This window comes from Carcharhinus amblyrhynchos, chromosome 12 (assembly GCF_965287045.1).
Source record: "Carcharhinus amblyrhynchos chromosome 12, sCarAmb.v2.hapA, whole genome shotgun sequence".
In the NCBI taxonomy this organism is placed as follows: Eukaryota; Metazoa; Chordata; class Chondrichthyes; order Carcharhiniformes; family Carcharhinidae; genus Carcharhinus; species Carcharhinus amblyrhynchos.
The window spans coordinates 87,922,976-87,935,293 of NC_137335.1; the positions used below are offsets into that span (position 1 = coordinate 87,922,976).

The 12,318-nt window shown below is 45.9% G+C and overlaps 1 protein-coding gene across 1 annotated transcript in view; it reads right to left on the minus strand.

Moving 5' to 3' along the window:
* Positions 1 to 12,318, minus strand: part of adcy3a (adenylate cyclase 3a) — a 66,897-nt gene that overhangs the window by 31,686 nt on the left and 22,893 nt on the right. Inside the window, 5 exon segments of the mRNA XM_080199686.1 lie at positions 4,880 to 5,041; positions 5,426 to 5,568; positions 11,465 to 11,514; positions 11,517 to 11,583; positions 12,172 to 12,315. Of these exon segments, the coding sequence (XP_080055812.1) occupies positions 4,880 to 5,041; positions 5,426 to 5,568; positions 11,465 to 11,514; positions 11,517 to 11,583; positions 12,172 to 12,315 (566 nt within the window).

A 12,318-nucleotide genomic window follows, 5' to 3' on the forward strand; every position in this document is an offset into this window, starting at 1 on the left:
TTTTCTATAGGCTGCCCAATAGTAACAGGGATATTGAGGAGCAGATTGGGAAGCAGATCCTGGAAAGATGTAATAATAACAGTTGTCATGATGGGAGATTTTAATTTCCCAAATATTGATTGGAATCTCCCTAGGGTAAGAGGTTTAGATGGGGAGGAATTTGTTAGGTGTGTTCAGGAAGGTTTCTTGACACAGTATGTGGATAAGTCTACAAGAGGAGAGACTGTACTCAATTTGATATTGGGAAATGAACCTGGTCAGGAGTCAGATCTCTCTGGAAGAGCATTTTGGAGATAGTGATCATAATTCTATCTCATTTACAATAGCATTGGAGAGAGATGGGATCAGAAAGGCTAAGGAAAGTGTTTATCTGGAGTAAGGGAATTACGAGGCTATCAGGCAGGAAATTGGAGGCTTAAATTGGAAAGAGATTTTCTCAGGGAAATGTATGGAAGAAATGTGGCAAATTTTCAGGGAATATTTGTCTGGAGTTCTGCATAGCAACGTTCCAATGAGACAGGGAAGTTATGGTAGGTTACAGGAACCGTGGTGTACAAAGTCTGTAATAAATCTAGTCAAGAAGAAAAGAAAAGCTTACAAAAGATTCAGGGAGCTAGATAATGTTAGAGATCCAGAAGAGTATACGGCTAATAGGAAGGATCTTAAGAAGGAAATCAGGAGAGCCAGAAGGGGTCATGAGAAGGCCTTGGCAGGCAGGATTAAGGAAAACCCCAAGGCGTTCTACAAGTATGTGACGAGCAAGAGGTAAAACGTGAAAGAATAGGACCTATCAGGTGTGACGGTGGGAAAGTTTGTACGGAACCAGAAGAAATAGCAGAGGTACTTAATGAATACTTTACTTCAGTATTCACAGTGGAAAAGGATCTTGGTGGTTGTGGTGCAGGCTTGCAGCGGACTGAAAAGCTTGAGCATGTAGATATTAAGAAAGAGGATGTGTCGGAGCTTTTGAAAAGCATCAAGTTAGATAAGTCGCCGGGACCAGATGGGATGTACCCCAGGTTACTGTGGGAGGCGAGGGAAGAGATTGCAGAGCCTCTGGCGATGATCTTTGCATCATCAATGGAGACAGGAGAGGTTCCAGGGGACTGGAGGATTGCAGATGTTGTTCCTTTATTCAAGAAAGGGAGTAGAGATAGCCCAGGAAATTATAGACCAGTGAGTCTAACCTCAGTGGTTGGTAAGTTGATGGAGAAGATCCTGAGAGGCAGGATTTATGAACATTTGGAGAAAGTATAATATGATTAAGAATAGTCAGCACGGCTTTGTCACAGGCAGATCATGCCTTACGAGCCTGATTGAATTTTTTGAAGATGTGACTAAACACATTGATGAAGGAAGAGCAGTAGATGTAGTATATCTGGACTTCAGCAAGGCATTTGATAAGGTGCCCCATGCAAGGCTTATTGAGAAAGTGAGGGGGCATGGGATCCAAGGGGACATTACTTTGTGGATCCAGAACTGGCTTGCCCACAGAAGGCAAAGAGTGGTTATAGATGGGTCATATTCTGCATGGAGGTCAGTCACCAGTGGAGTGCCCCAGGGGTCTGTTCTGGGACCCTTACTGTTTGTGATTTTTATAAATGACCTGGATGAGGAAGTGGAGGGATGGGTTGGTAAGTTTGCTGATGACACAAAGGTTGGAGGTGTTGTGGATAGTGTGGAGGGATGTCAGAAGTTGCAGCGAGACAGTGAAAGGATGCAAGACTGGGCAGAGAAGTGGCAGATGGACTTCACCCAGATAAATGTGAAATGAGTCATTTTGGCAGGTCAAATAGGATGTCAGAATATAATATTAATGGTAGAACTCTTGGCAGTGTGGAAGATCAGAAGGATCTTGGGGTCTGAGTTCATAGGACGCTCAAACCAGCTGCGCAGGTTGTAGCTGTGGTTAAGAAGGCGTATGGTGTACTGGCCTTCATCAATCGAGGGATTGAGTTTAGGAATCAAGAGATAATGCTACAGCTACATAGGACCCTGGTCAGACCCCACTTGGAGTACTCTGCTCAGTTCTGGTCACATTACAGGGAGGATGTGGAAGCCATAGAGAGGGTGCAGAGGAGATCTACAAGGATGTTGCCTGGATTGGGGAACGTGCCTTATGAGGATAGGTTGAGGGAGCTTGGCCGTTTCTCCTTGGAGAGACGAGGATAAGGGGTGACCTGATAGAGGTGTATAAGATGTTGAGAGGTATAGATAGGGTGGATTCTCAGAGATTTTTTTCCCAGGGCTGAAATGGTTGCCAGAAGAGGACACAGGTTTAAGGTGCTGGGGAGTAGGTACAGAGGAGATGTCAGGGGTAAGTTTTTCACTCAGAGGGTGGTGGGTGTGTGGAATGGGCTGCTGGCAACGGTGGTGGAGGCGGATTTGATAGGGTCTTTTAAGAGACTTTTGGATAAGTACATGGAACTTAGTAAGATAGAGGGTTATAGGTAAGCCTAGTAATCTCTAAGGTAGGGACATGTTCAGCACAACTTTGGGGGCTGAAGGGCCTGTATTGTGCTGTAGTTTTTCGATGTCTATGTTCTAAGTATGACAAGTATGTACCTGTCAGGCAGGGAGGAAGTGGTCGAGCAAAAGAACCGTGGTTTTCTAAAGAAGTTGAATTGTTTGTGAAGAGGAAGGAGGAGACTTATGTAAAGATGAGACGTGAAGGTTCAGTTAGGGTGCTTGAGAGTTACAAGTTAGCCAGGAAGGATCTAAACAGAGAGCTAAGAAGAGCCAGGAGGGGACATGAGAAGTCTTTGGCAGGCAGGATCAAGGAAAACCCTAAAACTTTCTATAGGTATGTCAGGAATAAAAGAATGACTGGGGTAAGATTAGGGTCAGTCAAGGACAGCAGTGAGAAATTGTGCGTGGAGTCCAAAGAGATAGGAGAGGCACTAAATGAATATTTTTCGTCAGCATTCACAGGAAAAAGACACTGTAGTCGAGGAGAATACTGCGATACAGGCTATTAGACTAGACGGGATTGAGGTTCAAAAGGAGGAATTGTTAGCAATTCTGGAAAGTGTGGAAATAGATAAGTCCCCTGGGTCAGATGGGATTTATCCTAGGATTCTCTGGGAGGCTAGGGAGGAGATTGCAGAGCCTTTGGCTTTGATCTTTAGATTGTCATTGTCTACAGGAATAGTGCCAGAAGACTGGAGGATAGCAAATGTTGCCCCCTTGTTCAAGAAGGGGAGTAGAGACAACCCTGGGAATTATAGACCAGTGAGCCTTACTTCTGTTGTGGGCACAGTTTTGGAAAGGATTATAGGAGATAGGATTTATAATCATCTAGAAAGGAATAATTTGATTAGGGATAGTCAACACAGTTTTGTGAAAGGTAGGTCGTGCCTCACAAACCTTATTGAGTTCTTTGATCACCTTCTCAAAGAGGTGGATGAGGGTAAAGCAGTTGATGTGGTGTATATGGATTTCAGTAAAGCGTTTGATAAGGTTCCCCACGGTAAACTACTGCAGAAGATACGGAGGCATGGGATTGAGGGTGATTTAGCGGTTTGGATCAGAGATTGGTTAGCTGTAAGGAGACAGAGGGTGGTGGTTGATGGGAAATGTTTATTCTGGAGTTCAGTTACTAGTGGTGAACCTCAAGGATCTGTTTTGAGGCCACTGCTGTTTGTCATTTTTATAAATGACCTGGATGAGGGCACAGAAGGACGAGTTAGTAAATTTGCGGATGACACTAAAGTCGGTGGAGTTGTGGACAGTGCGGAAGGATGTTGCAGGTTACAGAGGGACAGAGATAAGCTGCAGAGCTGGGCTGAGAGGTGGCAAATGGAGTTTAATGTGGAAAAGTGTGAAGTGACTCACTTTGGAAAGAGTAACAGGAATACAGAATACTGGGCTAATGGTAAGATATTTGGTAGTGTGAATAAGCAGAGAGATCTCGGGGTACATGTGCATAGATCCCTGAAAGTTGGCACCCAGGTTGATAAGGTTGTTAAGAGGCGTACGGTGTGTTAGCTTTTATTGGTAGAGGGATTGAATTTCGGAGTCGTGAGGACATGTTACAACTGTACAAAACTCTGGTGCGGCCGCACTTGGAGTATTGTGTACAGTTCTGGTCGCTGCATTATAAGAAAGATGTGGGAGCACGGGAAAGGGTACAGAGGAGGTTTACCAGGATGTTGCCTGGTATGGTGGGAAGGTCTTATGAGGAAAGGCTGAGGGACTTGAGGCTGTTTTTGTTAGAGAGAAGAAGGTTAAGAGGTGACTTAATTGAGGCATACAAGATGATCAGAGGATTGGATAGGGTGGGCAGTGAGAGCCTTTTTCCTCGGATGGTGATGGCTAACACGAGGGGACGTAGCTTTAAATTGAGGGGTGATAATTATAGGATGGATGTCAGAGGTAGGTTCTTTACTCAGAGGGTAGTAAGGGCGTGGAATGCCCTGCCTGCAGCAGTTGTGGACTCGCCAACTTTAAGGGCGTTCAAATGGTCAGTGGATAAACATATGGATGATATTGGAATAGTTTAGGTTAGATGGGCTTTAGATTGTTGCACCAACCTGTGAAACCATCGAGGGCCGAAGGGCCTGTACTGCGCTGGAATGTTCTATATTCAACCACTCACCTAGGAAATGAAACCCACAGCCTCACAGCTCTGTGTGAAGAAGTTTCTCCTGCTCTCTGTATGAACTCCCTGATATTTAGTCTTGTATCTGTGATGCCTTACCCTCGAGACCTTCAACAACTGGAAATGCTCAGTTTTTACCTATTTTGTATTGTCCTTAACAGATTTAGCAAACTTGGATCATATTTACTGGTGTTCACCTGCTGGGAGATTGTGGCAGAGTCTAACAACAGGGAGACTCGGTATCGATAACCCTTGACCCTGAGACCGACACCTACTCACCCAGGGTCGATGAACAGCTGTACCAAGAAGCTGAACCAGAGGATGACACAGGAGCAGCTAAATGCAGCTCCACTCTGTTTCTCCTTCTCCAGTGAGAAACGGCTCTCTAGCTCAGGGTCAGTGAATCGCATCGACAGTCGGTTTATGGATTTTCCTCTCATTCTGTTAATGGGGAACACCGTGAGAGTCAGTGATTGGACTGAGACGTTCCACCGAGCAACCAACACCCCCCTGCCCCAGTCCCCCCATCCTCCCTCCCCACTCCTCACTCCCTCACCACACAGCACCTTGTCCGTCACTCACCCTCAATCCTAGTACTCAGTCCCTAATCCCACTCCCGCATCCCACTTCCTCCCTCCCCTCTCTCTGCTCCCACTGGCTCACTCCTCTCTCTCTGTCTCTTCTCCCTCCTGGTGATGCTGTGTTATTAGTAGTTGTACACACACAGACTGAAGTCTGTATCCAGCATCATGACAATGTTTGGTCCTCCCTGCCTCCCTCGCCGTGGCCCAGTTGTGTTATGTGTGTGGGGGGGGGGTTACTCACGCCTGCAGTGTCTCTCGCTCCAACAAGGCGGCGTTTAATAAATGATTGAGCTCCAGTTGGTTCTGTTCAGCATCGATCACCCGCTCTGATATATCCCGTAACCGCAGACGCCGCCGAGGGTTGGGGAAAGAAGGATTGACAACCTGCAGAGTGAACAGGTGGGATTAGGAGAGTGAGTGAATGGTGTGGATGCTGGAGAGTCAGTGTTTCTGAAGCAGAGTCAGAATTGAAACACTGGCTGGAATGTTATCGCCCAGCCTGCCACAGAATCGCAGCGGGCGAGGGTCAGACAAGAGGAACCTCGGGGGGGGTTTTTTTACAGTTTCGGGACAAGTGAGGCTGTAAAAATCCGCCCAGTAATTCTATTTCTTCCCACAGACAGTGCAGATTTGTTGAGTTTATTTGATATTTTGGGTTTTAATTCCAGATTTGCAGCATCTCCTTTTATTACACTCAGTGTTTCCACTCCTCTTCGTTCAGGAACATCTCACTGTGCTGAGAGATTTCACTTTTTGATTATGTTGGTATTCTGTGCAGACAAATTGTGGGTGTGTGTGTGTGCAGTGTGTGTGCACACTATGTGCGTGCAGTGTGTGTGCTCGGTGTGTGTGTGTGCAGTGTATGTGCGCAGTGTGTGTGCAGTGTATGTGCGCAGTGTGTGCGCAGCGTGTGTGTGCGCAGTGTGTGTGCAGCGTGTGTGTGTGCAGTGTGTGAGCACAGTGTATGTGCGCAGTGTGTGCGTGCGCAGTGTGTGTGCGCACGCAGTGTGTGTGCAGTGTGTGCGCGCAGTGTGTGTGCGCGGTGTGTGTGCGCGGTGTGGGCGTGTGCGCAGTGTATGTGTGCGCGCAGTGTGTGCACGGTGTGTGTGTGTGCGTGGTGTGTGTGTGTGCGCAGTGTGTGTGCGTGCGTGCAGTGCATGTGTGTGCACAGTGTGCGTGTGTGTGCGCAGTGTGTGTGCGTGTGCGCAGTGTGTGTGCGTGTGCGCAGTGTGTGCGTGTGCGCAGTGTGTGCGTGTGCACAGTGTGCGCAGTGTGTGTGCGTGCGTGCAGTGCATGTGTGTGCGCAGTGTGCGTGCGTGTGCGCAGTGTGTGTGCGTGTGCGCAGTGTGTGTGCGTGTGCGCAGTGTGTGCGTGTGCGCAGTGTGTGTGCGCAGTGTGTGTGCGCAGTGTGTGTGCGCGCAGTGTGTGCGTGCATGCAGTGTGCGCGTGTACGCAGTGTGCGTGTGCGCAGTGTGTGCGTGCGCAGTGTGCATGCGTGTGCGCAGTGTGTGTGTGTGTGTGTGTGTGCAGTGTGTGTGTGCGCAGTGTGCGTGTGCGCAGTGTGTGTGTGTGCAGTGTGTGTGCGTGTGCGCAGTGTGTGTGCGTGTGCGCAGTGTGTGTGTGCGTGCATGTGCAGTGTGTGTGCGCATATGCAGTGTGTGTGTGCATGTGCCCGCAGTGTGTGTGTGCAGTGTGTGTGTGTGCAGTGTGTGTGCGCATATGCAGTGTGTGTGCGTGTGCCCGCAGTGTGTGTGTGCAGTGTGTGTGTGTGCGCGGTGTGTGTGCGCATATGCAGTGTGTGTGCGTGTGCCCGCAGTGTGTGTGTGCAGTGTGTGTGTGTGCGCGGTGTGTGTGCGCGGTGTGTGTGCGCGGTGTGTGTGCGCAGTGTGTGTGCGCAGTGTGTGTGCGCAGTGTGTGTGCGCAGTGTGTGGTTAAGGATGTCTGTGAATATCACTCTTGTTGTTCCACGCAGGATCTGAGTGCTTGTCCGGGTAACTGATCCAGTCAGAAGTTTAAGACGTCTGCTCTGACATCCTTGATGATGGCCTCGAATGCCGGTTTGGCCGAGGTTCAAAATTGACCTCTCGTTCAAAATAGTCATGGACGACCTTGAGCTCATCCTGCTCCTCACCCTAAAACTCTGCCCCCACGTGACTGACCCCTCAACCCAGGGGAACAGCTGCTCCCGAATCATTCGATACCCTTCATAATCTTATACATCTCAATCATGTCTCCCCTCGGCCTTCTCTGATCTAAAGTAAACACTCTAACCCTATCCAGTTTCTCCTTATTGCTCAAATTCTCCATCCCAGGCAGTATCCGGGTGAATCTCCTCTCTACCCCCTCCAGTGTAATCATCCTTCCTATAGTGAGGTGACCAGAACTGTGCTCCAGCTGTGGCCGAACCAATGCTCTGCACAACCCCAATATTACCTCCTTGCTCTTATACCCTACACCACGACTGATAAAAGCCAGTCTCCCATTGGCCTTCTTAACTCTCCTATTCACCGGCTCGGCCACTTTCAGGGATCTGTGAATAATTACCCCAGGATCCATCGGTTCCTCTGAGATCAGGACACTGGGAGGAACAGATGGGTTTTGGGGTAACATGGGAAGTAGAAATAGGAGGCCATTCGGCCCTTTGAGCTTGCTCCACCATTCACAGTGATGTGGTGCCTACCCCATTTTGATTGAATTCATATCCTGATCCCCCCTTCCCCCATATCCCTTCATCTCTTTAGTCCTAAGATTTATATCTAATTTCTTCTAGAAATGTTTTGGCCTCAACTACTTTCTGTGGGAGTGAATTCCACACATTCCCCACCCTCTGGGTGAAGAAATTTCCCCTCACCTCAGTCCTAAAAGGTTTCCCCCTTATCCTCAAACTCTGACCCCCTCGTTCTGGACTCCCCCCACCATCGGGAACATTCTTTCTGAATCTACCCTGTCTAACCCTGTGTGAATTTTATAAGTTTCTATCAGATCCCCTCTCACTCTTCTAAACTCCAGTGAATATAATCCTAACCCACTCAGTCTCTCCTCATATGACAGACCTGCCATCCCAGGAATCAGCCTGGTAAACCCTCGCTGTGCTCCCTCTATAGCAAGGACATCCTTCCTCAGATAAGGAGACCAAACATAACAATAAGGGACCCAGCACTGAATCTTGTGATATGCCACTAGATACCAGCTTCCAGACACTCATACAGCCTTCTACCACCATCCTTTCTGTCATCATTTCTAACTTATCACTATTTTAGTTTCAAATAAGCAACATTCTTCTTACAGACTTGCAACTCACTTTAAATAAAGTTAGCACTCACAAATATACTTGCTGAACTGAATTTAAACTGCCTCTGAGGGTTCATAGAGAAATAGACCTTTCAGAAACCTGCAGAATTTCCCTAACTTCAACCAGAACATAATTCCCCCTTTTTGTTTTAGGCAGGGGTCCCACACAATCAATTTGAACCCTAGTAAAAGGTTGCTCAAATAGTGGGATGAGTATTAATGATTCGAGTTTAATTACTGCTTGAGGTTTTCCTATTGTCCAATATGGTAAAATATAACCACATCTTTATACTGTCCAGGCCAATGGAAGTGTTTTTGTATTTTTACTTGAATTTTCCTTACCCGGCCTTGTGGAACCTAATGTGTTACCCGCAAAACCTCCCTTCTATAACCAAATTCCTCACAACTTGATTTTCTATATTTTTAATCCAACTTAATGAACTTCTGCCCATTTTCCATCTGCCTGAATATGTAAAGGTTTCAATTTCCTCATTAATACATTATTTCTAATGTATTAACACTCCAGGAGACAGAGATTCTTCTGCGTTTGCTTATTAATATATCTGTTTTATCTCTGTACCTTCTGGTGTAATTCTGCCAACTTTACTGAACTCAAAATATCCACTGTATCCTCCACCTGTTCTTGTTCTTTATCAACCATCTGGTCAAAATATTGTTCTGATAACTGAGCCTCTGTCTAATTAACTTTGTTCTTTGATTTCTCCTCCTATCTCAATCCTCCTTTGTGGTCTAGTCACCACCAACTAGGAAACATTCCAGGATGTGTTTCCTACAACATCTCAGTTGTTTGACTTTCCTCAGGTTTTTCAAGCACAACAGTCACCTCACCTGTGATCCAGCCGTACCATTACCCAGGATAAAATGTGAAGGTGAACCCTAATACTCCTATCACCACTTCACCCCTTGTCACTGGACTCTCTAACGTTACCTTACAAAATGGAACACTACACCCTTCACCTCCAATTCCACATTTTACTATCGTTTCTGGAGATACTCCTTCCAAACTACTATACCTCCTCATCTCGCATTACTAAACATTAAATGGCACTTGCATCTCTTAATATCTTAATCTCTTTACCTATCTCACTTTGTAAATATGAGTAAACCTCACCCACGCAAATCCCACAAGGCTGTACATTCTCTTTCAGGTTTTCAGCTTCAGCTGAAGAGGTGAAAAGAATTTTGCCAATTTAAGAAATCTGGCTGATTTATCTTGCCTTAACCTGTAAGTCTTCTCAGAGCTTTCCTTAAGCTCCCAACGCTGAGAGTTTATATGTTCAACTTTATTATAAAGAAAGGATTTAAGATTTCTTATCTCTCTTCCATCCTCACACATTTCCTTTTTAACCTGCAGCAAGCTGTCCAAACTATCTCCAAGACCTCCTCGATCTTGACCGCTTGTCTTTTCCTGAGTTTCTGTCCCCACACAAACTGAAACTGATGTCAAAATCCAAACCTTGATTTATGAACTGAGACACAATTATCTGTCATTTCCGCTGCCAATTTTATTCACCGTCTCAGGGCAACTCTAATAAATGGAGCAGCTTAACTCGCAACAGTTTAACATGAAAAGAAACAACTCTAATTTCTAACTCATCATTATTTCAGTTCAAAATAAACAACATTCTTTTTACAGACTTAAAACCCACTTTAAATATCATTAGCAATGACAGATATACTTGCTATTAGGAGTGTAGGCAGTCTTGGGAGTTTTCAGAGAGATATAGAGCTTTCTGAAACCTGCAACATCCCCCTAACTTCAACCAGAACAACAAAACTCCAAACAGTCTAGTTTCATCATATAGCCCCATGTGTCTGATCCTGTACTTTAATAATACTTTATTCATAAAATATCTGAAAGAACATTACAGATATTTCAGCATGGCCAGCACAGAAAGGACAATGACATTCATGTTTTCTACATGGAGCGAGTTACACTCTGAGATGCTTCAATCCAGTCACAAGAACATCACCAACATTTTGAATTACAAAAGTCTTTATTTTCTTTCTGAACCTCCTTTTGGAATTCCACATCAGACTGGAATAGTTTGAGAAGTCATAAAGTATATCTTTATCAAAATGGCAATTCCTTAACTTGGGTAACATGACTGAAGTTTTATGGTTAAAATCTGTAAGGGAGTTTTGCCAGGAATACAATTAATTTGTGTATTTTTCACCATGCAGGTTTATTTGGGGATTTTTCACAGTAACTTCATTGCAGTGTTAATGTAAGCCTTACTTGTGATTAATAAATAAACTTTATTTCACTGTTTTACTTTGCTTTCTGTAAAACTGTTTATCTGAACTTTAATCTTGTGGGTTTCAGTTTTTTTTTACATCTTTTAGCTTTTACAACTCTGCAGGTGTTTCTGGGGTTCTATGCTTTCGAGGTCAGTAGCTATTCCTCCTCATTTCCATAATAAAAAAAGATTTATGATCAGTGTGCCAGACCTCACTCTGAGTCTGGTTTGCTCAATGATACCTGCTGTGATGGTTACACTCCCACACAAACATTATTTACTTGTTTTCAGATGACAGATCGATCTATGTTATTTATTTCTCTGACTCGCTCCCACTTTGACCCATTCCCACAACAACAAAATACTGAACATGTTACACATTGGAAATAAAACGAGAAACTATTCCAAATGCTCCGTGATTCTGGCAGAACTGGTGGAGGGAGGAATGGAGTTAATGTTTCTGATCAATCACCTGCCATTGGCTCAAATTGACACATGGTTGTTCTGGAAACATTAACTCTCTTCTCTCTCCACAGAAGCTGTTCGATCCCTGAGTATCCCAGCACTTTCCCATTTTACTTCACTTGAAGTTTTAGTCTGACCGTTTGTGTTTGACCAACTCAGCATTCACTAAAACATCAGCAGGTCTCACAGGTACCTTTCTGCAGCGATGCAGACAGATGGTTTTAGTGAGAGTTAGGCTGTGTCACACCTTGCAGCTCACTTACCCGGGTGTCCAAATCCTCAGCATCATCTGGGCTGGGGCAGGGGGTGTGGGGCTGCCGTTACACTCCGTGGTGTTAATCAACAGCGGCGAGTTTCCATTGGACGATGTGAGAGACAACTTCTGAAAAAGAGTGAACAGGGATCGCCAGTTAAATTGAGAGAATGAGAGAGAGAGAGACGGGGAGAGAGACAGAGAGGGAGAGAGACAGAGAGGGAGAGCGAGAGACAGGGAGAGAGACAGACAGGGAGAGAGACAGACAGGGAGAGAGACAGACAGGGAGAGAGGGAGAGAGAGAGAGAAAGGGAGAGGAAGAGAGAGAGGGAGAGAAAGAGAGAGGGAGAGAAAGGGGAGAGGGAGAGAGAAAGGGAGAGGGAGAGAGAGAGGGAAGGAAAGAGAGGGAGAGAGAAAGAGAGAGGGAGGGAGAGAGTGAGGGAGAGAGAGGGAGAGAGGGAGAGGGGGGAGAGAGAGAGGAGGGAGGAGAGGAGAGGGAGAGAGGGAGAGAGAGAGAGGGAGAGAGGAGAGAGGGAGAGAGAGAGAGAGGGAGACGGAGAGAGAGAGAGAGATGGAGAGAGAGAGAGTGAGGGAGAGGGAGAGAGAGAGAGATGGAGAGAGAGTGAGGGAGAGAGTGAGGGATAGACAGAGAGAGAGAGGCTTAGACAGATAGAGAGACAGAAGGAGAGACACACATTCCTCCAGACTCTGGCTCACCACACCATTGATCCCATTCTTCAGCACTGTGGATTTTGGAGGCACCACCACCAGGTAGGTCTTTATCCCTTTCTCTCGTAAATACTCGCTCCTCTTTTCCCCTTCTCCCGGTTCAAGTTCAAACTCTCCATTCAGACAGTTACAGGT